Source organism: Lonchura striata, chromosome 12 (assembly GCF_050655825.1).
Source record: "Lonchura striata isolate lonStrDom1 chromosome 12, ASM5065582v1, whole genome shotgun sequence".
In the NCBI taxonomy this organism is placed as follows: domain Eukaryota; kingdom Metazoa; phylum Chordata; class Aves; order Passeriformes; family Estrildidae; genus Lonchura; species Lonchura striata.
In genome coordinates, this window is record NC_140714.1 from 1,926,755 (window position 1) to 1,953,735 (window position 26,981).

Here is a 26,981-nt window from a genome sequence, read left to right on the forward strand (position 1 = left end):
TCAGCACTGCCACAGCTTCCCTGGGCCACTTCAGGAGTAATGAATTTATTCACACCTTTTGTTTGTCAAGCGGGGATTTTAATGAACTTTGTTTCCCACTCTAGCCCACATTTCATTTTTCCAATTTGTTTTTTAAACATTTAGCCTGAAAACTCTCTAAGACAAGACTGCATCTCGAAACATGTCTTCTACAACGTCCAGCACCACTGGATTATGCTTTTATTTAATTACTCCGGGCAAGATAATTGGCAACAATAATTGAGAAGAATCACTCTGAGAAAAGCTCGGTCTGTAATTTTCCATTTCTCCCTTTCACTTAATTTTGGTGTAAGTCTCACTTGAGATGATTAAACAACATCAGTAGCAAGTGCTTAACTTCAGGACCTTTTAAAACAACCATTTTAACACTCAGATCTGGTTAAAAGCTAAAATTTCCCAGGGAGGGCTCAGAATGTTGCCCTGCTTTGAAACTCCAGTGAAAAGGCAAACCTGCTGCTTTCCTTTCAAAATGTGCCAAGTTAAATCACAGATGCACAGGAATTTATCTGCAGGACACCATTTGGGTGCTTTTCCTGTGACAGACAGAAACAGAGCTGCAGAACCCAAGTGAGAAATTGGCCAAATAAATATTCCTTGCCAGGTTTCTCACACCAGACACTCCAAAATTTGGTTTTTGTGTCGACACGAGGAGCTGCTGGGCATGGGGACACCCTGGGAGTCCCCACCAAGGATTAAACCTCTCTCCTCTGAAAACATCTTCCTCCTTCCCAAACATCTTCCTCCTTCAATTTTTACCAGGTTTTAAGTAGACAAGAAAAGCATCAATGGGTTTATTTCGATTTCTTTCATGTCCAATAAATCTCAGCATTGTGAAGCCTAATTTATTGAGCATTATTGTACTTTTCTCCAACAGCAACACAGACAATCCTTCAAATGAATTTTTTTTCTATGCAGGCATCTATCACTAATGATAAAAAATGACCAATAATTGAAAATCCCATAGCTGGAAAAAACCTCATACTTTGTTCTTCAAGATAAATCAGAGAACGCAGCTAGTGAACTTTTGGTTTGAGAGCAATGAAACTTATTTTGTAATCAGGAATTGTGTTGAACCCTTTGAAAATACATCCCTATGCTGAGCAGGGCTGCCTTTCATTCAAGAACATGGTTTGGGATTGAGTTAAAGCTGGCAGGGACATCTGGGATGGTCCCACCCCACCCCTGCTCACCCAGAGCAGCCACAGGAGGCTGCCCAGAGCCGTGGCCAGTTGGATGTTGAGCATCTCCAAGGACAAGGATGCCACCATATATCTGGACAATTCTAGTGTCCAACCAACCTTAAAATAAAGTTTTTCTTATTTTAAGTGGTATTTCCATGTTTCAGTTTGTGGCCATTGCCTCCTGTCCTGGCACGGGCACCTCTGAGAAGATCCTGGCTCTGTAATCTCCGTTCCCTCCCCTCAGGTGTTTCCCCACTCAGATTCACATGAGCTTCTTCTGATTTTATCTGGGAGGAGCAGAGCAGCTGTGCACAGAGCTGTGGGGTGGAAGATGCTTTTCTTTGGGATGGGGGAATTTTGTTTGCAGTTAGATTGCTGAATGGCCTCTTCAGCCAGGAGGTTTGTCACCGTGTCCTGAGCAGAGTCACCTCTGCAGCCAGGACCGGGCACTTATAGCCCTGGATGTTCTGAATGCTCAGGTTTCTCCAGAAATAACTTTAAGCAGCGGGAGAGTGAATGGACCTGCCAGCTCCTGGAGGAAGGTGGGAATGTGGGATGAAGTAAAAAACATCTGTTCTCTGCTCTCCACTGCTTCAAGTTTTCATTTCACACCTTCCTTAGGAACAAATGGTCAAAGATGCTCTTCTGCTTGGCAGAGGGAGCTCGGGCAGGGGCTGCTGTGGATTTGGGAGGTTGGCAGTGCAGGGGACGTGCACTCACCTGTCGCTATAGGACACGTGAAAGCACGACACGAGTCACTGCTATTGCAAGGTGAAAAACAGAGAGTTTCTTTTCTGACTCCAGCATTTATACTTTTCCAAAGGTGCCAGTGGATTGGAGGGTGAACGTGCCACCTCTCCAATGACATTGGACAAACCACTAGTTTCTCCGCCTCTATGAAGGAATGCAAAACAATAGGTTGTTCACAGAAAGTTGTGTGAGAAAGTTCTCTGAGAGAATGTAAACTCAGCAGGCTTTAGAAAATCTTAAGAATCAGGGCGACACTCACCGATGACACTGAGCTCCGCGCTGGCGAAGATGACGCCGTGCCTGTTCTCCGCCACGCACTGGTACATCCCCGCGTCCGAGAGGCTCACGTTGGGAATGGTGAGAGAACCCTGCTCCAGCTGCAGCCTGCCCTGGGGAACAGCGAAACAAACTCCAAAATGAACGAGAACACCAACGAGCCTCCTCAGGACAGCACCCAGAGGTTGTCCTGCTGTATTTTATAGCAAGGTGGGCAAAACGAAGTAGCGGCAACGGGAGGAATTTGCATGCTGCGATTTATTTGTCTGCCAGCCAAATTTATGTCAGGCTAGAGACTAAATGGTGAAACCAATATAGGAGCTGGTAAATGCAATTTAAATTGGAGGACTTTCCCTTGACCCCTCATTGATTTAATACCCAAAGCATTTAGATTAATATCCCTTTCAAGGAGATAAGCTTGAAGCAAGAAATGTACTTCTGTTCCACAGTGGCACATCACAGCCAAGCCCATCCTCAGAAACATTTAGAACAATGGCATTTCCATGGAATCACAGAGTCATTAAGGTTGAAAAAGACCTCCAGCATCACTGTGTCCAACCTTTGACCAAACACCACCATAGCAACTGAGCTACAGCACATGCAGATGTTTCTTGGACACCTCCCTTGGCAGTTCCAATGGAGAAATTCACCCTTTCCATGGAGAAATTCCTCCTGATGCCCAACCTGACCCTCTCCTGGCACATCTTGAGGCCATTTGGAGTGATTTGCCAATGCAGGCTGCTAAGACTGGTTGCCATCTCAGCCAGCACAGAGAGAAACATTCAAAATCTTCTGCGGTTTACTGAAAACAATGTAAATGACAATAATTTAATGATCCTTTACTTCGTATCAGCCACTAACATGATTTAAGAATAAGACCATCTGCCAGTGACCAGCGTGAAGCAACCAGAATTAGTGTGTGGAGTGAAAGACCAGGCTATCATTTGTCAGCCTGAGGATATGGAGCTCGAGTTATCAATTCTAATAAGTCCAGCAAAGTGTTCCCTCCCTCCCCAGGAGTTTGACATTAAAAAAAAAAAATCTAAAATAAAGAGCTTTTGGTTTTCTACTTGGCCTTAGGGCAGAAATTTAATGTTTGTGCAATTTTTATCAGGGTTTGATCAAATTGGGGCTGCCATGTTCTTTCACAATAAGTGAAGGGGAAGAAGTGCTGGCTACTGTGAAACCAAAGCTTTGGTGACTTGGCAGAGCTTGTGGTGGCAAGGTGGGATCATGGACTGGGTGATGACCCCCCCAGGAGAGGTTGGGCTGGTGGGAGGGTGTAGTTCCACAGCTCCTGCACAGGGACACAGCTCAGCAGGAGGAGTAGGAAATCCATCAAACACCAGCAGGGATCACGAGGTTTCATTATCACCTGAAGTTCACCTAAACATCCTAAATTAAAATAATTGTTTTAGGATGATCATTCTCTAGTGACTGATCCAAAGCCCCATTCAGCCATTCCTCCTTCTTTCTAGCCTTAGGTTTGCATTGTGGATTCTTCATGTTGGGGAGGAGAGCTCTGAACGTAGAGCTGTTGTGTGTCCTGCTTGTCCCTGGCAGCAGCTCCTGGAGCTGTAGGGAGGTGCCACCAGGCACAGGAAGCAACAGGGGTGGCACAGGGTGCCCAGAGCAGCTGTGGCTGCCCCTGGATCCCTGGCAGTGTCCAAGACCAGGCTGGACAAAGCTTGGAGCAGCCTGGGACAGTGGGAGGTGGCAGGGGGTGGAAGGAGATGATCTTGAAGGTCCCTTCCAACCCAATTCCGTGATTCCACAGCACCTCCATCCTCCCCACCCCAAAACCAACGCCCAGAGATCAGGGAGCTGGCAGAACAGCCCAGCACCCCCAGCTCCCATCCCCAGGGGGTTCCAGCAGTGCCTACCTGTGGCTGCAGGGGCTCCCCGTCCTTGAGCCAGCGGTAGGAGGGCTTGGGGCGGCCGCTGGCGCGGCACTCCCAGGACACGCGCTCCTCGATGGCCGTGTGCACGTCGCTGATCTGCTGCGTCCAGCTGGGCTGGGCTGCAAGGCAAGCAGGGAGGCAAGCCTCGAGCCTGGGAGCAGCAGCTCTGTGCTGCCAAGCAGACGTTTCTTAGCAGAACATGGAGCTTGGCAACATTGGGGTTTTAGATTTACTATTTCCCGTCTATTTGTCACCCTGCGGTTCTTCAGGGTGTAACTCCAAACTCCACACACAGTGTGAGCTGCTGCTTCCCCATTTGGGGCAGACACAACAATTCCTCTCCAGGCCTGGCAGTCAAGGACCCCTCACTGCCTCAGGCCAGAGAGATGGGAACAAAAGTGAGTTGGGGGAGCAAACCTGGGGTCAGTGACTTCATTACCTGCAGCTGGAAGATTCACCCCCAATATACAAATGGACCAAACTTATCAAAGTGTGCAAACCTGTGACCCATCATCCATTTTTGGGTGTAGCACCTGGGGGCTTTGTCTACCCTAAATGTACCTGAAGGCCCTTCAATAAATAGAACAGCTTTTTATTCCCTTAATTCTGCCTGGCCTCTGTTTTTAAGTAGCCCCAAAAAGGCATCATAAGAACTGCCAATAATTACTGTTCTTCCTTGAGTCCAGTGCTGCTTTCTGAAGGTGGCACAGGCCAAGATCAGAAGCTACTTTTATTTTATTTGTAGTAAAAACCCTTAAAGAAAAAGAGTAGCTTCAGAAGCCCTGCTCATCCTGCAAAAACAAAGCAGTAGTTATGCACCTGGTCTTTCAAATAGAGACTTTTCCCTCCTCAGGGTCTCAATAAACTTAGGCTTCAAAGCTCTAAAATTTAGCTGCAGAATTCAAAACATGTAATTTAGAACTAGTTCTGCATTGAAATTGAGGTTATTCCAGTTACTCTGCATGGTTACAGGCACTACTTCAGGTCCAGGCTCTCCGTCTTGATTAAGGCCAGATCTCCATATATTGCCACAGAAAAGAAAAATCTTTGGACCCAATTATTGTGTTAATGACACTTAATAAATCCAGAAGGGCCACAAGCAGATATTGGAGACACGTTTTGGTAGAATTTGGTGAAAACTAGCACTGGCAGTTTCAAATCACTTGTGGGATTGTATTTTTAATGGCGTTTCACATAATTTTATCAGTTTGTTGGCTTTTTTCTTAATAGAATTTGAGTTTAGCCAGATTCCACTAAATTCCACTAAAATTGCCACATGGTTTTGAAGACCACCCAAAACCACAGACTTAAGACTTGCCTTTTGTTGTTGTTATCCACATATATTTACAATATGCAATGCTGTCTATTTAAGATCTTATTAGTAATAGTATATTAAAATATTATATCTATAATACTTTCCAGAAAGTCCCAGTAAACAATAGATTTCTGATTTTTTAATGGGCATTTACCCTATTTTGATACAAGAGCATCTGACTTAGCAGGATGGTATTACCAGCAGAGGTCTCCAAGAACCTGATTAATACTTTTCCCTGTGTAATCAGATAAAAGAAAAAAAAAAAAAGATTCCTCAAAGCCAGGTAACAACTTTACACATCTTTGGATGGGGACGGGGCCCAGAGATTGGCTTGAAAGGCTAAATTTTAAAATACCACATCAAAAGGGCAAATTGATAGGATTAAACCCAAAAGAGGGGTATGTCTGTGATGATGGGATGCTGGAAATCCAAATTCAGAGAGCTCGGGTTGTGTTTAACCCCACCCCTGGCACCCTGAACGTGCCTACAAAGCAGAGATGAGGTGGAGAGTTTTCCACAGCACCTCAGCTCCAAGGGAATTCCAAAAAAAAAAAAACAAAAGGTGAACTGAGCATCCTGGCAATGCAGAAGGGAAAGGAAAAGTGAATGGTGTTTATTTCTCTGGCTGCCCCTCCTGCCCCTGTAAAATTTTAAGCTTGTTTATTGTCAGTATCTAAAGAGACAGGAAAGGGAAAGCCTTTAAATATAGGAAGATGAAAGTCAGTTCTGTCATCTGGAGTAAGAACTTGAACAATTCCATCGAGCTGAGCAATTGCAATGGGTTCAGTGGCTCAAGGACATTTGCAAATTACCCATGAATTTACATATTTACTATTCTAACAGCATCTAACTCATCATTTTGAAGGGAATTTTATGATCCCATGAAAGGAGCTCTATAAAACCCACACACATGCATTTGCCTTTTTTATTTTTGCTGCGCTGTTTTACAGATTTCCCACATGAAAACAAATCTAAACAAAAAAAAACCCACCCAGACAAAACAACTGGAATTAGTCTGCAAATCAAGAAAAGCCATGAATGGTAAGCTGAGCTCTATAACCTGAGTGTGTGCTATGGAAAAACAAAGATAACTCCCGTGGAGAGGAGGAGAGAAAATTCAGAATTCATCCTCATTTCATACAGACTCCCCAAATAAGGGAAATAATAATTTTCCCCAAATACGGAAATTCTTTCCAAAAGGCATTTTTGGGGGTGGTTTGTGGGTTGTTCATCCCAGCTCCTGCCCTGAGTGCTGAGACTGAGACGTGCAGTGCTGGAAGCTGCCACCCCAAATTCACGTCACCCTCTGGGGTGCAGCACCCACGAGCCACAGCCCCCACCCCACACCACCCTAACCCCCTCCAGAGATCTGAACTGGTTAAAATTCCAAATTCCAAAGCCATTTATGGTGCACACAACTCCAGAGCTGTCGGAACTCAAAATGTCCCTCAGACATTTTTGGATGTTCTGGGCCCAGGTCAGAAGCATTTGAGACCCTGGCAGGCAGCTGCAAACAGCTGTGATTTTGGGTTTGAGCCATGGAATGATTTACCAACCTTGCAGGGAGAACCAGAAGTCACAAAAGTTTAGATATTAGAGTAGAAGTAGTCACAAAGTAGAGGGAAGAATTTTTGAGTGCTGTACAGGGGGTTTTGGTTTTGTACATGGGGGTCAGAGGTTTTAAGATGGATTTGGGATTTGGGCCTGCCCTGTCCTCCCTCTTTCTCCTTCCTCACCTCCATGTTCTTGGTGATGTTGGCACTCCCAGATTGGTTTAGAGTAGAAAGGAACCATTTAATATAGGTAATAGGCATTGGGGGGAAACTGTAACCATGTAACACGTAATGTACCATATAAAAGATAGAAAAATCACCATTTAATATAGGTAATAGGCATTGGGATAAACTGTAACCATGTCACACGTAATGTCCCATATCAAAGACAGCAGCAGCCCTGGGTGGGAGAGAAGAAGCAGTCGGGGTCAGAGAGGATGTCAGGGTGTGTGTGTGCCTCTGCCTGAGCTGTGAGCAAACCACAGCAGCCCCAGGAGAAAATCTTTGAGATAACTTGCAATAAACTGCCTTGAGACCAACAACAGAGACTGCTGAGCCTTTCTGTGGAAGCTCGGGCTGGAGTAAGGATTTTTCCAGCACACGGAGCCCCGAACCAGGCCTGGGCTCTGTCACAGAGCGAGCAGCACAGGTCAGGAAATCATCTCGGTGAAAAGCTCTGAGCCGTTTGTTCGGCAGGAATTCGTTCTCTGCTGCTCTTTGGGAGCTTTTTCTAATTAGGTCAAGCTCTCCTCTCAACAGTTCAGTGCAGAGAGAAGCTCTTGGCTTCATCTTGGGGAATACTCAGGGGTTGGCTCACGCTGCAAATATCGGTGAGCCACCAAAGCAGAGTGGCCACAACCTAATGGAGTTTGACAGGCGCCCACTGGGGATCAGGCCAAGGTAACAGGACACGAGATTTCAGGCATGATAATTAAAATAATTCGGATAATGGGATGAAACCAGCTCCTCTCTGCAACATTTTCTGGTGTAGTGATGTTCTTGGAGATAATGACAAGGTTTAATTCGTGACTGGTCTAAAAAAATGTCCTTTGGATTGTTTCAGCGACGCTGACCAAAGAGAAATTATTTTACAGGAGATATTTTGGTCCTGCTTGGAGTACTTAAGATAGTACTGGCCTTGGAAACATCCTGGAGGAAAAATCTGGAAGCTGATTAAGAATTCATCTGAGTTGCAAGCAAAATTCATATGCTAAATCTATAAAGTGAAAGAAAAAGCTAATAGATATAAGCATGACTCTTACATAAGGATTGCTTTAAAGAAAAATCTTCCCCTCCTAGGAGATTTCTGGAGTTTGTACTCAGGGAGACTGAAGAAAAGTGATGGAAATAGTGAGAAAGAAACCCTGTTTACCTTTGATCACCTTTCAGTCTTCACCAGCACAAAGTGGGACAGTTAAAACCAGGTAAATGTGCCCAAATATATTCCTACTTCTCTAAGACAAAAAAGTCCAGGGGCAGTCTGTCCTTCACTGTAATAAATTAAAAGGCAAAAATAGGAACTGGAAATCATGTCCTAAAAGATATTTGAAAATGAAATCATGTGGCAGGTGATGATGCATCACCTCAGAAATGAGTAACAAACCCCCAGAAGTAAAGGAGAAATATCAGAAATAAACAAGAAATAAACCTGTAGGACACTGCAATCATCTGTGAGTTCAAAACAACCAAAAAGGCTCAAGCAAATGAGGTGCTAATACATATCCAGAATCCAATTCTCAGCTGCTGTGTATTGATTTCAGTGTTCCTAAGCCAATTTCTAGCAGCTGATGACCTGGTGCAGGCTGTGTAATTCATCATTAATGGCAGATGAAAGGCTGAATGAGTTGTCCATTACCATCTCTATTCTAAGGAGATTGAGACTGAGCCCAGGATCAGAGCGGTCTAAAGACCAGAAATCCAAGTGTAAGAAGTAAAAAAAGAAAAAAAATAAAAACAACCAGATGGGAAAAGCAGATGAGTAACTGGAAATAAAGAGTGCAGGCAGTGTGTAAGGCTTGTGCAGAAATGTGCCCATCCTGCCCCGAATGGGGACACAGCTCCTGTGCACAAACCCCACAGATCCGGATTTGTTTCTTCCCAAAGATCACAGGGGTGTGGAACCAGACCTCCAGTGTGGGATTGCCCCTTCTCCTCTCTCTTCCTGTCCTCCCTCCTGACCTCTGCTGCCAGTCAAGGACTGTTTGATACCTGTACAACCTCAAGGTGTGCAAATCCTGCACCAAACCAATCTGCTGGAATGCTGTGCCTAAAAAAAAAATAAATAAATCTCCATTTGGCTGAGTCTTTGGAAACTCTACGAGACTGACCTTACTAACCCAGCCTGGCAGTTCTGCTTGGCACTAAAATATTAAACACCAGAGGAAAAGAAACAGAGAAAAATCTGAAGGACTTAACCCAGCTGATAAAACCACTTCAGTCATCCCTTCCTCACATTTACCTCATGTTCTGTACCACTGCAGGATTTTGTTCCCAATTTTTGTAGGCTGTGGGTGTTACAGGCACACCCACAGGGACCCATCCTCCTGGGTTTAGTTGCTTTTTTATCCTGGCACTAAACTGCAGCTGCTCAGGGGTGTAAGGGAGGTGTAGGGTGTTCCATGAGCAGCCTTCACTCATTTAATTCCTATTTGTGTTTCACCCTATTTGTATTTTTGCTTCTCCTGCTGGAGAGATGATTCTCCAAGCAACAATGATAATAACACGAGACTTTTTCTGAATCTCCAAAAATTGGGTTTCTCTGTAAGCAGGGTTCCAGCAATCCCTTGGAAAAGGAAAAGCTGATGAGAAGCATGTCTGTGCTCTGTGCAGGAAGTTGCTCTGGATGCAAGAGCTCCCTTGGGCAGAAAAGAACTCAAAACTCAGAGTTACTCCTCACTGTATTAACTTTTACCTGTGTAAAAGGTGACAACAGGGTTTTCTAGTGAGTGATGTGAAAGATAATTAATAATAATATAGTAATAATACCATCATGCACTTGCCCTATGTACAGAAATTTTCTTGTCTTTTTTATCAGTCCAGAAACTCACTTTATTCAAATTTTCAGCAAATTATTTGTGATTTGGGACCTAAACTGAGCAGACATAAAACTGCCTTATTTTCACTTGTGCAAACTTCCTTTTTAGACCTCTGGCCATAATGAAGAGAATAATCTGATTTACATCTGAGGCTGTTTTACAGAGTGGCATAAAGTAGATTTTTCCCAAATAAAACACAGGCTTGCTGATGAAAGGAGGACTCTTTTCACTGCAAAATTAAGGAGCCTCACAAATTCCTTAGATTTGAGAAGGATTTAATCTGAAAAGGGGCCCAGACAATTAAATGGGTTTTGCTGAATATCTCACAGAACTGTAATTAGTGACAGAGAAGTCTGTCTGTCTGCTAATGCAGATGCTGCTGTGCTGACACTTTTGGAAAGCATTTGAGCTGCAAATTTTTCCTCCTTTCCTTGGCTTGCCAGAGCAGGAGAGGATGGGAGATGCTGGAGCAACACAGGTGATGCTGAGGCAGCACCTGCACAGTGCTGGGAGCTGCTTTGGGGCTTGGATATTTCCCAGTGTGGATCTGACTGGAAAAGCAGGGACAAATCCCAGGTTTTGTGTCAAATCCCAGCACACAAACGTTCTCAGTACAATGTTCTCAGTGGTGGTGCAGCTCCCTGTGCTGTCACTCCCAGCCCCACTGAGCACGTCCATATCACCTCAACCAGCAGCTATTTTTCATATTTTCTGTTATTCAGGTGAAATATTTTGTTGGGAAGGGGGACATCAAGATGTTGCATTGACTGATCAGAGTCAACATAGGGAAGCAGAGCCCAAGGAGCTCAAACCCAGGGATGAGCAGCCTTGGGGTCTCAAATATCAACAAAAGAAGATTGGGCTGAAACAGCATCTAAAGTTGCCACGAATTAAACATCAATAATAAATAAGCGTCTCCTCGATGCTGGCTTTATGAACAAAAAAAGGCAATTTCTTTCTAAATTAGCTGGTTAAGGTAATCTGTTTACTGTACTTCTGCCAGGAAAAAAATAATTGTTGGCATTGCTGTTTGCTCAGGATATAAATCTTAGCCCTGCGGAGGGTTAGCAAATGTAAAATTTATGAGCAGCCAGATTAAAAATACAATCAGGTCAATAGGAGTGCATCCCAAAACACACAGCTGAGGGTGTGGAGGGCCCCGGAGAAACTGGGAGAAACTGGGAGAAGGGAACCCTGTGTCCTGCTGGGGACCTCACCTGCCTCAGCCACGGGATTCAGCTGGCACAGGGAACAAGCTGCCAGCTCAGGAAGGCAGCACCAGCACTCTGAGCTGCTAAAAGGTGGAAAAGAAGAGGCTGTGCAGTCTAATTTGATAATTCAGGATCAGGGAATATTCTGAGTTGGTAGAAACCCACAAGGATCAAGCGCAGCTGTTGGCCCTGCATGGGACCGCCCCAAGAATCCCAGCAGGAGCTTTTGCAGGAATTAACCTGAGGCTGGGACAGCAGGGAGAACAAGAGAAATGTGTCATTCAGAGTTCCATCAGCAAGGAAATGTGTCATTCAGAGTTCCATCAGCCAAGGAAGCAGGAGTTGGCTGCTGTAATTGCATTAACAGGAGCACGTTTCCATGGGAAGGTCGATCCATCAAGGGGGACCCAGCCCTGGCAGAAGGGTTTGTGGAGAGCAGGGAAACACAGCCTGGTGCAGGGAGGGGCTCAGAGCACAGGAAAGGCAGCAAGGATGGATCCTGCACGTTTAATTAACCTTTTCTGCTGCAACAAGGGTGTCAAACAACCTCAGTGTCACTGATATGCCAACGGAGGAGAAAATAAACACTGATACAAGAGTGAAACACGGCAGAAGTCAACCCTCCCTGACAGCTTCCAGCAGCACCCAGAGAAGCTGACAAGGCTGGGTTATCTACAACAAGCAGGCAAATTTGAATTTCTTTTTCTTCTATTTTCTTATTTTATGCCATGCACAGAGGCTGATAACTGGGTTTAAAGGAGTGGAGCTGCCAGAGCCTCACTGTGACCTGCAGAGCACGTGGGCAGCACCTCTGACAGCCCAGAGCACACTGAGCACCACCTTGGGCTGAAGGGACCCCAAATCCCATCAGTGTCACCCCTGCCATGGCAGGGACACCTCTCACTGTCCCAGCTGCTCCAAACCCCAAATTCCAACCTGGCCCTGGGCACCTGTGCCAGGGCTGCCCACTCTGATGATAAAAAATTTCTTCCTCAAATCCATTCAAACCTGCACCTCCAGGGCGTTTCCCTCTCCAAGCACCAGCCCTGACCTTCCAAAAGCAACTTGGAAGCTCTGACACCACTACAGATATATTTCAGTAATGAAACAACATTTCTCAGCTTTAAAAAAACCCCAATTATTAAGGAAAATTATATTCATTTTCCCAACTATTTATATAAAAGTTTACAGTAAGTTACTTTCACCTGTAAAATTTTGGTGCCACGCAAAACTCCAGAGCCCAGAGTACAGAATGCAGGTTGGTTTTTTTATTTCTTTTATTTTTTTTAAGAGCTCTATTTTAAGTACTGGCTGCAAAACACAAGTTACCCTAAAAAACCCAACCAGTTCCTTGGAAAATCACCATCCTCAAGACAACAAGGATGATATTTTAGTGAATTATCTTTAAAACCTGCAGCAGGGGAGGCGCCTGTCTGCCACCTCTCCACTGGGAATTCCTCCACTCCCAGGGAAGAGATGGAAAGAGTTCCCAGCATGACAGACTGACAGCAGGACACTCCTCTTCCTAAAAAACCTTGAGCTTCTCTGCTGGAATGCCACGATGGGTGTGAAAAGCAGCACGAGCCACCGTGGCAGCTTTTGTGTAGGATCCAGAGCAGTACATTCATTACAATAATGAGATTATAACTCAATATATGCTATGGTGGGAGCGTTCCAAAGGCTCCATTTACTGCTTTCCAAGGAAGGCAGCCTTGGCTGTGGGTACAGCAAAACTGCACAACTGATGAGTCTTTTAATTTATTCTTCATATGGGAAAAATCAGGAGAAACAACACAGAAAAAAAGAATCTTTAAATCATTGAATAAAAAAATTAAAACCTGTTCAAATCAACCCCAGATTCTTTCCTTAACATGAAAGATTTCACTTTGTTCTTGCTCTTTCACTCCTTTTTCATGTTTACTCATTATATATTTCCCCTCAGTTTTAAAAGGAGAAATGTTCATTTGAAATGGAAGCCCCCAAAGTTGTGATCTCTAAATGAAATGTCTTTCAGAAATATTTCCAATTTGAAAGCATCCCTACTTTAAAAAAAACCCTACATTGCTCACCAAACTCAATTCAGTTTTGCCAGAAGGGTTGGTTCCCAAACTCTTTTTCTGTGGCAGAATTATTATAAATCAAAAACCATTCTCCTAATCTCTGGAGCTCAACCCAGTCTTCCCTGCTGACAGGAGCTGAGCCCTCAGAAATATATGGAGGAGAAAACTCTGAATTTTTGTCCGTATTTTCTCTGAAAACAACATGGGATGGGAACAGGGGAGCCAACAAAACCAGGATTTTTTTGATGCTGTGGAGGTCTCTGCACAGCAGGTGGAACCTGCAGATTCTCCTCTCCAAAACATCTCCAACAGAACCTTGGTACCAAAGCCATCCCCTTGTGCCCCTAAATCCCCTCCCTGCAGCTCTCACTCACCTGCACACAGGTAAAGCCACTCTTTCACTTTGCTCTCTGGGGCTGTTCCCAGCAGAAATGCAGGGATCAGAGGGATAAATGCATCTTCTATTTAACAGAGCAGGCCCAGGAAGCTGAAATTTGACATTTCGCAGTGCCTGGCTCAAGGACTGTGATTGCATGAGGGAAGAGCAGGAGCAGAAAGCCTTTGAGGGGAGAGGGCTCTGCCCTGACACTTTAAATCCCAACTCCCCTCATTGCTTAATCACTGATCCTCCTGAAAGCTCTTCTTAATTGGTTATCAGCAATTAACACTTATCCCCAAAAGCTGGGGCAACCCATACATCACAAATCCCAAGCTGTAGCACGAGAGGATGCTCCCTCAGATTTCCTGCCTTACCCTCCCAGCCACAAGAAGGAAAAAAGACTTTTCCAAACATGTTTCCAGCACGTTTCCATGCCAATGTCCTTCTGCGGATGTGTTTTTGTTCCAGCTGCTCTGATTCTCAATTAATATGCACCATTCAGCCAGGTTTTATTTCAAGAGATGTGCCGTTTGAAAAGAAAGTCATTTCAAAAAATATCCTCGCAAAATTACGTCCTCACAAAATATTTACTGCAGATTGCACCGACTGCAATAAAAAAAAAAAAAAAAAAAGCCCTGAAAGCAGGCAGCCTGCTTACCATAAAATGTCAGTTGTCCTCGTGCCACGTTTTTCCCTCTCACATTTTCAGCCACGCATTCATAGAGTCCAGCATCCTCCTGCTGGAAATTGGGGATTTCGAGGAGCCCGCTGGATCGGTGCCTCCGGGCTTTCCTGGGCAGCTGCTTCCCATCCGCCCTCCTCCAGCTGATCGTGGGCACTGGGCTGAGAAAGGGAAAGGAAATAATAACACCAAAAAAGTGGCAGAGGAAGGCATGGTCAGCGTGAGGAGCCTGGCACAGGGTCCAGAGGAGTTTTATTACGGGTGGGTTATGTGGAATATAAATCTAAATGTGTTTATCGCGGCGTATAAATAGGAGACATTTTATTATTAAAATGCTGTTTGGACCCAGCTGAATCTGGGGTAAAAACACATCCCTTTTAAGGTGGGGAGGCCCTGGCAGAGGTTGTGCAGAGAAGCTGTGGCTGCTCTAAAAGTGTCCAAAAATCAGGGCTTGGAGCACCCTGGGATGGTGGAAGGTGTCCCTGCCCACAGCAGGGGTGGCACTGGATGGGATTCAAGGTCCCTTCCAACCCAAATAATCCATTTTGTGATGATTTTCCTACCAGTCCCAACATTTTGGAAGTGTTGCCAGTGTTTACTCCAGAAACCAGAGTCCCCAAGCCTTGTGGCTGCTCTGAAAACTGGCCACAGGTAACTCCTGCTGAGGGAAGTGGATCATCAGGAACTGCTGCAAACCCAGCACCACGAACCTGAGAAGCTGCAGGAATGATAATTAATGACAATAATGGATCCAAACTTACTTGCCCAAGGCAAAGCACTCCAGTTTCACCGTGGTTCCTTTCGCAGATGGAACAGTTTCTGGGAACTGCACTTCTATTTTGGGCTCATACTCTCCCATCACCCCTGGGAACATAAAGGAGATGCTAAGGTTTGGTTGAATTTCAGCAGTAAATTCACAAGTGCTCCTGTGCTAGCACAGAGCTGTTCTATACATCATTACTTGCCCAATTAATCCATTCATTTTAAACACGGCTTGTTCCTAACAGCCGTGGAGTGTGGGCTCTTTTCCCATTTACTGCCAGAGGAGAAGCTGAACCAACTCTCCACACCATCTGCCAAAGATTAAAATCTCTTCATGGCCCTGTTACTTTTTGCTTTTGAATATGCAGGATTTTTGCAGGTAACTTGTGAGATAAGGGGAGCAATAATCAGGGAGGTTCAGCATCTTCTACAAATGAAACGTGCAACAAACAGCCATTAGGAAAAAGTTTTAAAATCCCTGGAGTTAACAGAGATATTTCTATTAACTTCCAGGATTTCAATGCACAGAGATCTTCCACTCCTCGGTAATTTCTTTATTTTTTACTGCCCCAGTAAATCACGGAGCGTGGCAGCCTCTTTATGAAATTGTGTTTAAAAATTTGTGCACATAAAAAGGCCATTATACCCCTGACAAATGGCTCCGTTTCCAGCCACTGCACCGTCTTAAACCCAGCACATATAATTCCACCAATAGTGATTATCAGCTAATTGATGATTGCAGTTCCAAACTCAACAGTGCAGCACTTCCTGGACTGTGGCCAAGGCAGGAGAGGAGCTGGGTCAGCCCTGGAGAATCCCAAAAATACAGAAATGAGCCAGCAGGAGCCTGCAGTGACATTGGGGCACATCAGAGCTGCTGAGGTTGGTCTGTGATTGCTCCCTGCTCTTGCTTTTCACATTGGATGCAAGAAAATCTTGTTTTTTCCTTCAGTTTTCCAGTGATAAAGCTGGAAATGCTCAGTGTGAGGCTGACACCACGTCCACCTCTGCTTGCTGACCTGCTCTGATGCAGCAGCAGGTTATGCCATCTTTCTTCCAGCACATTATTGCAAATAAATGTTCAACAAAGCTGCTGCACGGCCCCAGTTGTCAAAATTAAATGCACTTATTAAAAACATGGATACTCTCCTCATATTTGTGCCCTGCCTGGTACATGAAACAGGAAATCTGGGATTCCCTGATGACATTCCAGCATTTACAAACCATACAAACAAGAATGACGTGGCATGTCACTCATTAGCCCTCTGCATGTTAACAATACACCCTCCAAAAGCTCAAAATCCTGTTTTCCCTCCTGGGACCTGCCAAATCTTTGCAATCTTGCCTAAATTTCTCCAAAATCTGTGCTGAATATTTGCTGAGTGAGCTTCAATCAAGCCAAGAGCAGCCCCGTGGTCTCCAAAGCAGCAGCTGATAGAATTTGTGGAGATCTTTTCCTCCTTCTCTTCACTCAGTTTTTATTTATTCCCATTTCTTTGTCTTGGGCTGGGCCTGGAGAGATGAAATTCCAGTGGGATAAAACCCCCCAGTGGGGTGGGAATGTTTCCCTGGGGCTGTGGGACATCAGCTACAGCCACCACCCCCCTTAGCCCTGAAGCTCTGGCCTCTCCCAGCCTCACTGAGAGCTCCAACCACCAAAAAAAACAAGATTTGTACCTGGAAAAATCAGGATTTGCACCTGGAAAAGCCACAAGGCTCCTGCTGCAATGCCACCCTGCCTATCTCCATAAATACATACAGGGTGTGAAGTGAGTCCTGCTGTCTCCTCTTTATAGGAACAACATCCAAGCAGCTGAGACATCTCCATCCTGAATCCAAGATCATTTCCACGCAGAAAATCCTCATTTTTCCTGCTGTTCCTGGGTGATTTAACATCTGACTTAGCTGTGCAGGTGGCAGGGATGGAGGAGGAAATAAAGGATTAAAAGAGACCCTGTGTTTGTGGCTTGGAGAGCAGTCCCAGTGTCAGGGCACATCAGATGTTCCACGTGGTGGCATTTCAGAGGCTTTTGTGTCTTTCTTCCAATTTCAAAGCTTAAAAACGATTTTTGGGCTGAAAATCCCAGGAATTCAGGAGGAGGCTAATTTGTCTGAGGATTTGATATGCATTTCCTGACAACACCTGTGAAACATTGCAGTTTAATTGGCCCATACAGCTGCTGCTGATGGCAATTTTATTCCAGGACTATTTTGGTCCTTTCCCACTGTTACTGCTTCAATCCTGGCATGGCAAATCCCACATTTTAAAGAGAAATAGGGAAGCAGTAGCTCTCAACACCTGGATGGTCCCAGCAGGCTTTGGAGTGGGATGGGGCAGCCACAACTGTGCCAGAACCTCCCCACCCTCACAGAGAACAATTCCTTCCCTATTTATCCCTGCCCCATCAGCTTAAAGCCCCTTGTTCCACCACTGCACACCCTTCTACCAAGTCCCTCTCAACATCTTCCAGTGGGGTTTGTAAAAAAAAAAAAAATCCTGTTATTGGAATATTTAAAAAGGTTATTTCAGCACTGCAATTGTCAGCACGAGGGAAATTTAAGCTTTGCTCTTTGTCATCCGTGCCACGACTCCCTGTGCACGCCGAGGGATGGATTTGCTGCTGCTGTGTTTATGGGAACACAGAATTCCCCAAAAGGGAGGGCAGGTATGGGGCACAGCTGGAAAAGCAGCACCTCCACCCCTTCCAGCCCAGCTGTGACAATTCCTCATCACCAGCAGTGTGAAAAATGCGTATTTTATGATTGGCTTTTCACAACTATTACAATGAATATTATATGTGTAATGTTAGAAAGTTATGCTGTATTAATTGTTACGTATTGTGTTAAATGTAGTTTTAGGTTCCAACATAATGTTAAAATAAAGACTATGGATGTGGGGGGAGTTTTTGTTTTTTTAGGGATGAGATACTCACTTTGAGGAACACCTAAATCTTCCAAAGGAGAGGAATTTATGGATTCTTATCAGAAGAAACTAATTTCTTCAGGCCTTGCTCAGACTCAAAGACCCCATGGGGATTAAAGGAAATAGCTGACATACAACAGAGAGAGTTTCTTGTTTTAAATAGAATGTATGCATAACCATGAAGGATATATGGATATGCAACAAGTGTATTTTTTTAAGGGTGATTCCTTTGTTCACAAGGGATGCTTTTCGTGACTCAGTGTCTGAGAGCATCCAGATGTCCATAATTTTTTGCTTTTTATTGTCTTGTAATTGTCCTAACTCTAAACTTTATTAATCTAATTGTATTATTATTTTTATAACCATTTTATTATTATTAAACTTTTAAAATTTTAAAATCCAAGTGACTGGTGTTTTTCACAAGCAGCATTTCCCACTCCTTCCACAGGGCTTGTGTCAAGCTGATGGGCAGGAGGCTGCAGAAAGGAGCCTGCATTTTCCAAGCAAGGAATTTTTGTCAAATCCCAGGAGGTGAAAGTGGATCTTCATCCAAGAAAAGTTGTTAACATTGCCTTTCTATTCCTGGAACAAATGTCCCAACTATTAGCCTTTAAACAGAGATGTTTTAATTAATTTTAGTTGGAAATTAACATGTAAATGCATTTTTCTTATCTGCTCCAAAATGACGACGGGTACAGATCAATTGTCTGTATAAATTTAGAAATCCTCTTCTGCTTTATTCTTCCCTTTTTTGTGTTATTCCACAGACCACTAATAATAGCACTAATTCTGCTGGGAAACACAGGCTGAGCTAACACTTACCGAAACAACAAAGTGCCTTTGTTCACTTTTGGGCTGCAGAAAATGAGAAAAACTGCTACGTCCAGGCTCTAAAATCTATTTTGTTTCCTGTCTTTGCCCAGCTCCCAGTGGATTTTTCTTTTGTAATTACTGCCTGACTCTCAGAGTCGCTGCAGCAGTGGCGAGAGCGACTTTGCCTGTCCATGAGTTTGAACCCCAGCTCTAGCATCTCCAAAAAACCCTTCGCTCTAAAAGAAACATTTCACCCACTTTTTACTTTTTTGGGCAACATCCAGCCACGCAAACACAGCAAAGGGCAGCTTGGGAGGCTCCTACCGTCGTTCCTGAGGACGAGGGGCGTGGGTGGCCCCAGGACCTTGCTGTTGGTGACGGTGTTGGTCACCACGCAGGTGTAGTTGCCCACGTCCGAGGTCTCCACCTTGGCGATGTACAGGTTGCCCGTCTCCTGCGACACGAAGCGCCGGCTGTCCTGGTGCACGAACGACGGGTACTCGTTGAAGATCCAGGCGTAGGTCAGCTCTGCAAGCACAGGGGACCCGCTGTCAGCAGGGGAAAATGGAGATGTCACAGCCCCTGGGGTGGCCCCACGGCTGCTGATGCCCTGCTGGGTTTTACCTTCTCATCTTCTCTGTATTCCCTGATGCCATTTTGGTTTTACCTTCTCATCTTCTCTAGATTCCCTGATGCCATTTTGGTTTTACCCTTTTTTCTTCTCTATATTCCCTGATGCCATTTTGGTTTTACCCTTTTTTCTTCTCTATATTCCCTGTTGTAATTTTGATTTTTACCTTTTTATCTTTTCTACATACCCTGATGCCATTTTGGTTTTTGCTTTTTTTCTTCTCTGTATTCCCTGATGCTGTTTTGGTTTTTACCTTTTTATCTTCTCTATATTCCCTGATGCCATTTTGGTTTTTACCTTTTTATCTTCTCTATATTCCCTGATGCAATTTTGGTTTTTACCTTTTTTCCCTTCATATATTCCCTGATGCCATTTTTGGTTTTTACCTTTTTTCCCTTCATATATTCTCTGATGACATTTTGGTTTTTACCCTTTTTCTTCTCTGCATTCCCCGATGCCATTTTGGTTTTTACCTTTTTTCCCTTCATATATTCTCTGATGCCATTTTGGTTTTTACCTTTTTATCTTCTCTACATACCCTGTTGCCATTTTGGTTTTTGCCTTTTTTTCCTCTCTATATTCCCTGATGGTGTTACCCTTTTATCTTCTCTGTATACCCTGATGCCCTTTTGGTTTTTTACCTTTTTTCTTTTATATATTCTCTGATATATATGTTTGGTTTTGGGTTTGGTTTTTTTATATGCTCTGTTTTAGGTTTTACCTTTTTTTCCTTCATATATTCTCTAATGCCCTTTTGGTTTTTACCTTTTTTTCTTCTTTACATTCTCTATTGCCCTTTTGGTTTTTAACTTTTTTTCCTTCATATATTCTCTTATGCCATTTTGTTTTCTACCTTTTTTTCTTTCCTATATTCTCTGTATTCTCTATATTTTTAGTTTTTTATCATAGCTTAGCTTCAACATTTTCCTAGGCAGAAAGACAAAACAAATTCCAGGATCCCTCTGCTGTCTTGGCTCTCCTTAGAAACCAAGGCTGAAAACAGCCTTTTCAAAACATATTTTTGTAAACAGGTCCTGGATCTCATCTGAGGAGGGAGAATTTAGAAGGTACCAGAACTGGGGGGATTAATTTTCTGGGCAGGTTCCTAATTGGGGCGTTCTTGTCAGATATGCTAATTTGCAGAATCTATAAAAATTGTACATAAATCATGAGCAGGGTGCATCCTCAGCCTTTTCCACCTGGAAAATTCATGCATTTAAGGGTCCTTTCATAAAGGTGCTCCTTTTATCACCCTAACTGTGTCTGGCTCATATTTTTAGGATCAGAGAAAAAGGCATCACTCCAAATGCAAATTTCCACCTGTGATGCTTCTAATCCCACACTTGGATCTGATATTCCTGCTACTCCTTCAGCTTCATCCAGAATAAAATGAATTTCACAGGAATCTCACCTTTTTGCCGTGATCATTCCAGCCTGCCCGTGGCTTTGCTTTCATCCCCACTAATTAATTTTTTTCCCCCCTTAAAGCCAGTTGTGAGAAGGATCTGCCGAGTTGTGTTATCACCCACTGGATTCTTAATTCCTCAGGAATTTCTGAATCAGCAGAAAACTGAACACTAAATTAAGCAGCTGTAATCTTCTCTGTGACTAATTAGACAGGGCTCTGTGTTTTATAAAGCGTCTTTGGAAGTTATTTGAGCCATAAAGAAGAAGTGAGAGATGTTGCAGAGGCTGTGAGTGAGGTTAATGCAGCCTAACCCTGTTATATCTGCCTGAGCCAAATGCCCAAACACACTCAAAGAGCCTGAAGTGGATACAAGACTGCTGCAGTTTTCTAAAGGAACACTAATTATACTAAAAATCACCTTCTTATTCTAATACTCTAATGAGTTGTGTCTGTTATTGACCTCAACTACCATTAGGTACTTTGGAAAATACATTCTGCCCTCACGTCCCACTGTTCCCAGCCAGAAGAGGCTGAATGCAGCCTTTTGGCCTTTATTTATTTATTTGTAACAACAGGAAAATGCCTGCTTAGGCTTCTAGGAAAATATGATAATTCTGTTTATGAGGGAATATCTAATCATCATATTTGCACATGTGCATCTCATTAGAAGGAACCTCATGCTGATGTCAAGAGGATACTCAGAGCAAACAAGGTACCACTTCTCAGCTAGCTTATTATTTTCTGCAAGTAGTTAAGTTTGTTGTTTTTTTTTTTTTGTTTTGTTTTTTTTTTTTTTTTTTGTTTGTTTGTTTTTTTTTAATTTATTCTCAGTGAACAATTATCTTCCTCCTGCAGAACCAGCCAGCACCAGGCAAATAAACATCCCTGCCCTGGGATGCACAGAGCTGTTGAAATTGGAGTGACTCTTCACACCAAGGTTTCCACCAGAGCCCTGAGCTCTGAGTTCTGCTCTGACTGTGGGAATGGTGACCTGGCCACAGACAAACAGTGGGGAGGGAATTCCTGGATCAATCCCTGTCCCTCCCACCCTCCCCCAGGAGGTCTCATAGGTATAATTGCACCCCAGCAAGGGCTCCTGCTATTCTCTGTGAGGCAGCATCACTTTAATTGCTAAAACCCTTCTAATTTCCAGGTTAAATATTTTCATTGTGGTCCATGATTCTGTGCTTGTGGGCTAATGATGCTTTTGGCTTAAGGAGTTCTCATCTCTTTGCTGGTGAGAGCCATTGAGAGCCCTTGTGCTGGCATTTTCAAGACTTTCCAACCCTATAATCGTGGTAGGAGCTTTCCCCAGGCTCTGCCTCAGTTGAAAAGTCTGGGATAATTCTGTCACTGGAGCTGAGGGCCAGGCTGGGAGCTGGGCAAGAAGAGGAGGCTGGGCAAGAAGAAGAGGTCTGACCAAAAAGAGAAGCAAAAGGATGAGCTGGAATCCCTCCAAAATGGTGGAAGGAATTGAATGAGACCCATTTCTAGAGGGCAAAACATTGAAAATCACCCCCCACAGCCACCTTCAAACTCTGTTAATTTGGCTGCATAAAACTCAGGGACACAGTAAAGATCTGAAGCTGCAGCTCTGCCTTCCTATCAGTGCCAGGGAGATCCAGCTGCCCAAATGACACAGAATTGGACATTAGGAGCAGTCCATTATTGCCACAGAAAATTTAAAGACCTTTAAAATATACTGCAATATAATATTGAAGGGTTGGAAGCCCTGGGTAAGCAGGGCACAGGAGGCTGGGCAGGAGGAAGAGATCTGATCAAAGACAGGAGCCAATGGATGAGTTGGGATCCCTCCAAAAATCCCTCCAGTGCAGGGGGGACTGAAGGAGACCCATTTCTAGAGGGCAAAACATTCAAACCTCCCCCAAAGCCACCTTCAAACTCTGTTAATTTGGAACCCAGTAAAGATTTGAAGATGCAGCTCTGCCTTCCTATCAATGCCAGAGAAAACCAGCTGCCCAAAATGCACAGAATTGGATATTAATTTTTTACAGTCCATTATTGCTCTGTAACATTTAAAACTGGCTAATTTTTTCTCTCTCCCTCTCCCCAACCTCACGGGACTAATGGGATATGGAGCCCAGGGAGCAGCACAGACTGGAGCATCTCAAAGTGGTTCTGCTGTGTAGCAGCATGTAAATAAATGCTCCCTCCATCTGCCTTTGATTTCCTGCAAGATCCTGGTGCAATATTTATGGCTTCTCCAAGCTGAAGGATTCCTTTTGATAAGGTCTGCCTCTCTAATTGCTCTGGAAGTGACAGGCAGCTCACACCCCACAGGCAATTCGTAGCTCCTGAGCCAGCAGACACTTCAAACACAGCCCGGGGCGGCTCCTGGTGATGGAAGCGTTTCCCAAAGTCACCAACACGAGCCTTGGAGCACAAGGAAGCAGCAGCAACAGGCAATCCGTGCTTCTCTAATCACACACCAGGCTCTGATTCCTTGAGGGATTCATGACAAATGTCTCCTGTCTAATTCAGGGCTCTTTCTGTCGAAGACCACCCTGGCTCAGGGTGGCTCCGTGTGCTGGAAAAGTCTCTCCTCCAGCCCGAGCTTCCACAGAAAGGCTCAGCAGTCTCTGTTGTTGGTCTCAAGGCAGTTTATTGCAAGTTATCTCAAAGATTTTCTCCTGGGGCTGCTGTGGTTTGCTCACAGCTCAGGCAGAGGCACACACACACCCTGACATCCTCTCTGACCCCGACTGCTTCTTCTCTCCCACCCAGGGCTGCTGCTGTCTTTTATATGGGACATTACGTGTGACATGGTTACAGTTTTTCCCAATGCCTATTACCTATATTAAATGGTGCTTTTCTATCTTTTATATGGTACATTATGTGTTACATGGTTACAGTTTATCCCAATGCCTATTACCTATATTAAATGGTGATTTTCTATCTTTTATATGGTACATTACGTGTTACATGTTTGCAGTTTTCCCCAATGCCTATTACCTATATTAAATGGTGATTTTCTATCTTTTATATGGTACATTACATTTACATGTTCACAGTTTTTCCCAATGCCTATTACCTATATTAAATGGTGCTTTTCTACTCTAAACCAATCTGGGAGTGCCAACATCACCAAGAACATGGAGGTGAGGAAGGAGAAAGAGGGAGGACAGGGCAGGCCCAAATCCCAAATCCATCTTAAAACCTCTGACCCCCATGTACAAAACCAAAACCCCCTGTACAGCACTCAGAAATTCTTCCCTTTACTTTGTGACTACTTCTACTCTAATATCTAAACTTTTGTGACTTCTTGTTCTCCCTGCAAGGTTGGTAAATCATTCCATGGTTCAAACCCAAAATCACAGCTGTTTGCAGCTGCCTGCCAGGGTCTCAAATGCTTCTGACCTGGGCCTGGAACATCCAAAACTGTCTGAGGGACATTTTGAATTCCGACACCTTTCCATGTGATTTTTGCCTAATTTCCCATGCTGTTCATTTTCCCTTTAAAGCAGATCTCTCAAACACAGAATATGACTCAATTTCTGAATTTCTGACCTGTATTTGCTGATTTTAAAGGAAAGGAGAAACTCCACGAGTGTCAATCCCAGAGCAGCCCCTGAGCACCTGCCTGGTCATCCCCTGCACAGACCCATTTTATTCAGACTTATTTTTCTTCATTTCCATTATCTCTTCTATAGTGAAAACTGCACAGAAATTCTGAATAATTATTAACTTAGGCCTGTGGTTTGCCAAAATAACATTTCTCTGCTTTCCCCTCTTGGGACGTGCAGATATTTTGGTTCTGCCTTTAAGCAGAAGAAACTCTTCTTGATTTTTTTTTTTTTTTAAGTCACTTCCATAAAATCAGGGCTGCCACTTAAAAGGGTCTTTGGAGCTATTACGGGAAAAGCTATTAAAATATCAAGATTATGGCAGCCATTAAGCTGAGAAGAAGGGTGAAATTTTGGGATCAGTATTAGCCAAAAAAATGGGGGTCATTTATCATTTTTAATAAGAACAGTGTGGGTACAATACACTATTATTTTTATAGGCTTTGCTGAAAGTTGCAGAGATTAATCCAATCTTCAATGATTGCTATAATTCCTACCTTATCACCCACTCTGTCACTCTCAAGCTGGACAGGTGGGAACAGATTTTCAGTGAAAATGAGAAGGTTTTCTGTAAATCATGATGCACAAAAAATGACATTTCATTACAAATTCTAAGAGAAAAATATCAAATTAAGGAAATTATGAAATCCTCCCTTTAAACTGTCCCAAACAACCCCAACTATAACTGAAACATTAATTAATTTTCAGACAATTTGAAAGGAGAGGTGAGGCTCATCCCCTGCTATAAACAATTCAAATCCAGATGGAGTGAACACAGCTCCGAGTTTTTGGTTGGCACTTTTGTAAATTTATGGCTGTTTTAATTTTTTTTCAAAATTAATTTCTTTTTTGCGGGATGGGAAGTGCTGGAGTTTTTCTGTATATTTTGCTCTTTGCCATTCCCAGGCAGAGCCAACAGCAGCAGTGAAGTTTTTCCTGGAGAGAAGCTGTTCCCTCAACCTTTGCAGTGCAGGTGATGGTCAGGAGGAAATGCACCCAGTACTTTGATTTTTGGCGATTTAGCACTGACAAACTTCTTGGCTCTGGGTGTGTTCCTGTGCCAAACATTCCCACCTACTCTTTTTTTTTAATTATATCCAAATGCTATAATAACATTTTGTGGTACAGCCCCCAGCGATACCCAGTGTTGTTGTATAAACTTCATAGAAAAGTGATTTTTGGTGGATAATTTGCAGACTGCTGGGTTTTTTTTTTCTCTGACTGCTTCCATTCCTTGCTGTTCAAACTGCTCATAAGTGAAGGTTACAGCAAATTTGGGCAAACTAAAGCTGAAGTGATTATCTGAGGAGTGTCCTGTGAACCTGAGCTGTATTCTTAATTTGCTTATTAAAATCTGCCAGCTGCTTGTAGGGGATATTCATAATTCCAATTTCATAAGTGCAAATTTCACTGTGATTTGATTCAGCAGCCAACACCCATGAACCAGAGCCTGGCAGAGTGGCCTGGGAAAGGAAAAAAGGGAATTATCCAGGAAAGACAAACCCCTGGCACGACACTCCATGGTCATGGCCCTGCCCAGCCCTGCCAGGCTCCTCTCCACACACACCAGTCCTCTGCAATTCCTGAGCTTTGGCCATTTTTGCCATTTTTCTCTTTCACACTTTTATTTTAATGTTAAAGCTTCATGAATTATGCACTGCCCCTTTTGTTTCTGTGGGCCTACAGACAGTTCCATTGCCCTGCCTGCACCACTGGATCAATTTTTTATCTTCCAGTCTTAAATAATTACAGAACAATTTAAGGAAATCAGCCTGGACAAAAGTATCACCTGGTAATTCTCCTTTGGAGCCTGAGCTCTGCTGCCCAGCTACATCACACCACATCTCTGGGCCTCAAATGCAGGTTTTAATAAAAAGAATGATAAATTATGAACAAGATTAATCTAAATTTAATAAAACACGTTTGGATGAACCCTCAGCTATGCCAAATCTGAGGTCACAGTTACTCAGCAGCCAGGCAACAGAGAAATGTGCTGTCAGAAGTTTATAAAAACAAGAAAAATGCACAAAATTACCCAATTTCCGTGTTAGATTCATTCTCACAACAATTTTCAGTGCTGTGTTTGCCTCCCAGCCCCTTGACTGCCCAGCTCTGGGTAATTAAAAGGGCAAGAGGTGTTCATTAGCTGAAGCCTAATCAATATCCCCTGTATCTGGTGCATCTCCAGCCTGTGGGTGTGTAAAGCAATTAAATATTTGGGTGCACACAGCTGGCCTGGCTTATCTCTGCCAGCAGCTCAGCCCCCGTGGATGGCTCTGAGCACCAACCATGACTGCACTGGGCAATCTGAACCCAAAAAGGGGAAAATCCACACAAATCTTTATCTGTGCTGAACAGAAAACATCATCAGATGAGGTCCTGCACTGGGGGCATTTGCTCCACTTCAATACCAAAACTATTTCAACAGCATCAGCTGGGCACTGACATCCTCCCATCGAGACAGCCTGGCTGCTTTGG

General features: G+C 43.8%; 1 protein-coding gene across 7 annotated transcripts in view; it reads right to left on the reverse strand.

Moving 5' to 3' along the window:
• The window catches only part of LOC110469855 (contactin-4), a 276,477-nt gene that overhangs the window by 48,872 nt on the left and 200,624 nt on the right, over nt 1-26,981 (reverse strand). For all 7 annotated transcript variants that reach the window (XM_021529011.3, XM_021529016.3, XM_021529010.3 and 4 more), the window contains 5 exons: nt 19,205-19,408; nt 15,144-15,246; nt 14,359-14,543; nt 4,130-4,266; nt 2,230-2,359 (listed from right to left, as the gene is read on the reverse strand). In XM_021529011.3, coding sequence (XP_021384686.3) covers nt 2,230-2,359; nt 4,130-4,266; nt 14,359-14,543; nt 15,144-15,246; nt 19,205-19,408 — 759 coding nt within the window. The remainder of the gene's footprint in view (nt 1-2,229; nt 2,360-4,129; nt 4,267-14,358; nt 14,544-15,143; nt 15,247-19,204; nt 19,409-26,981) is intronic.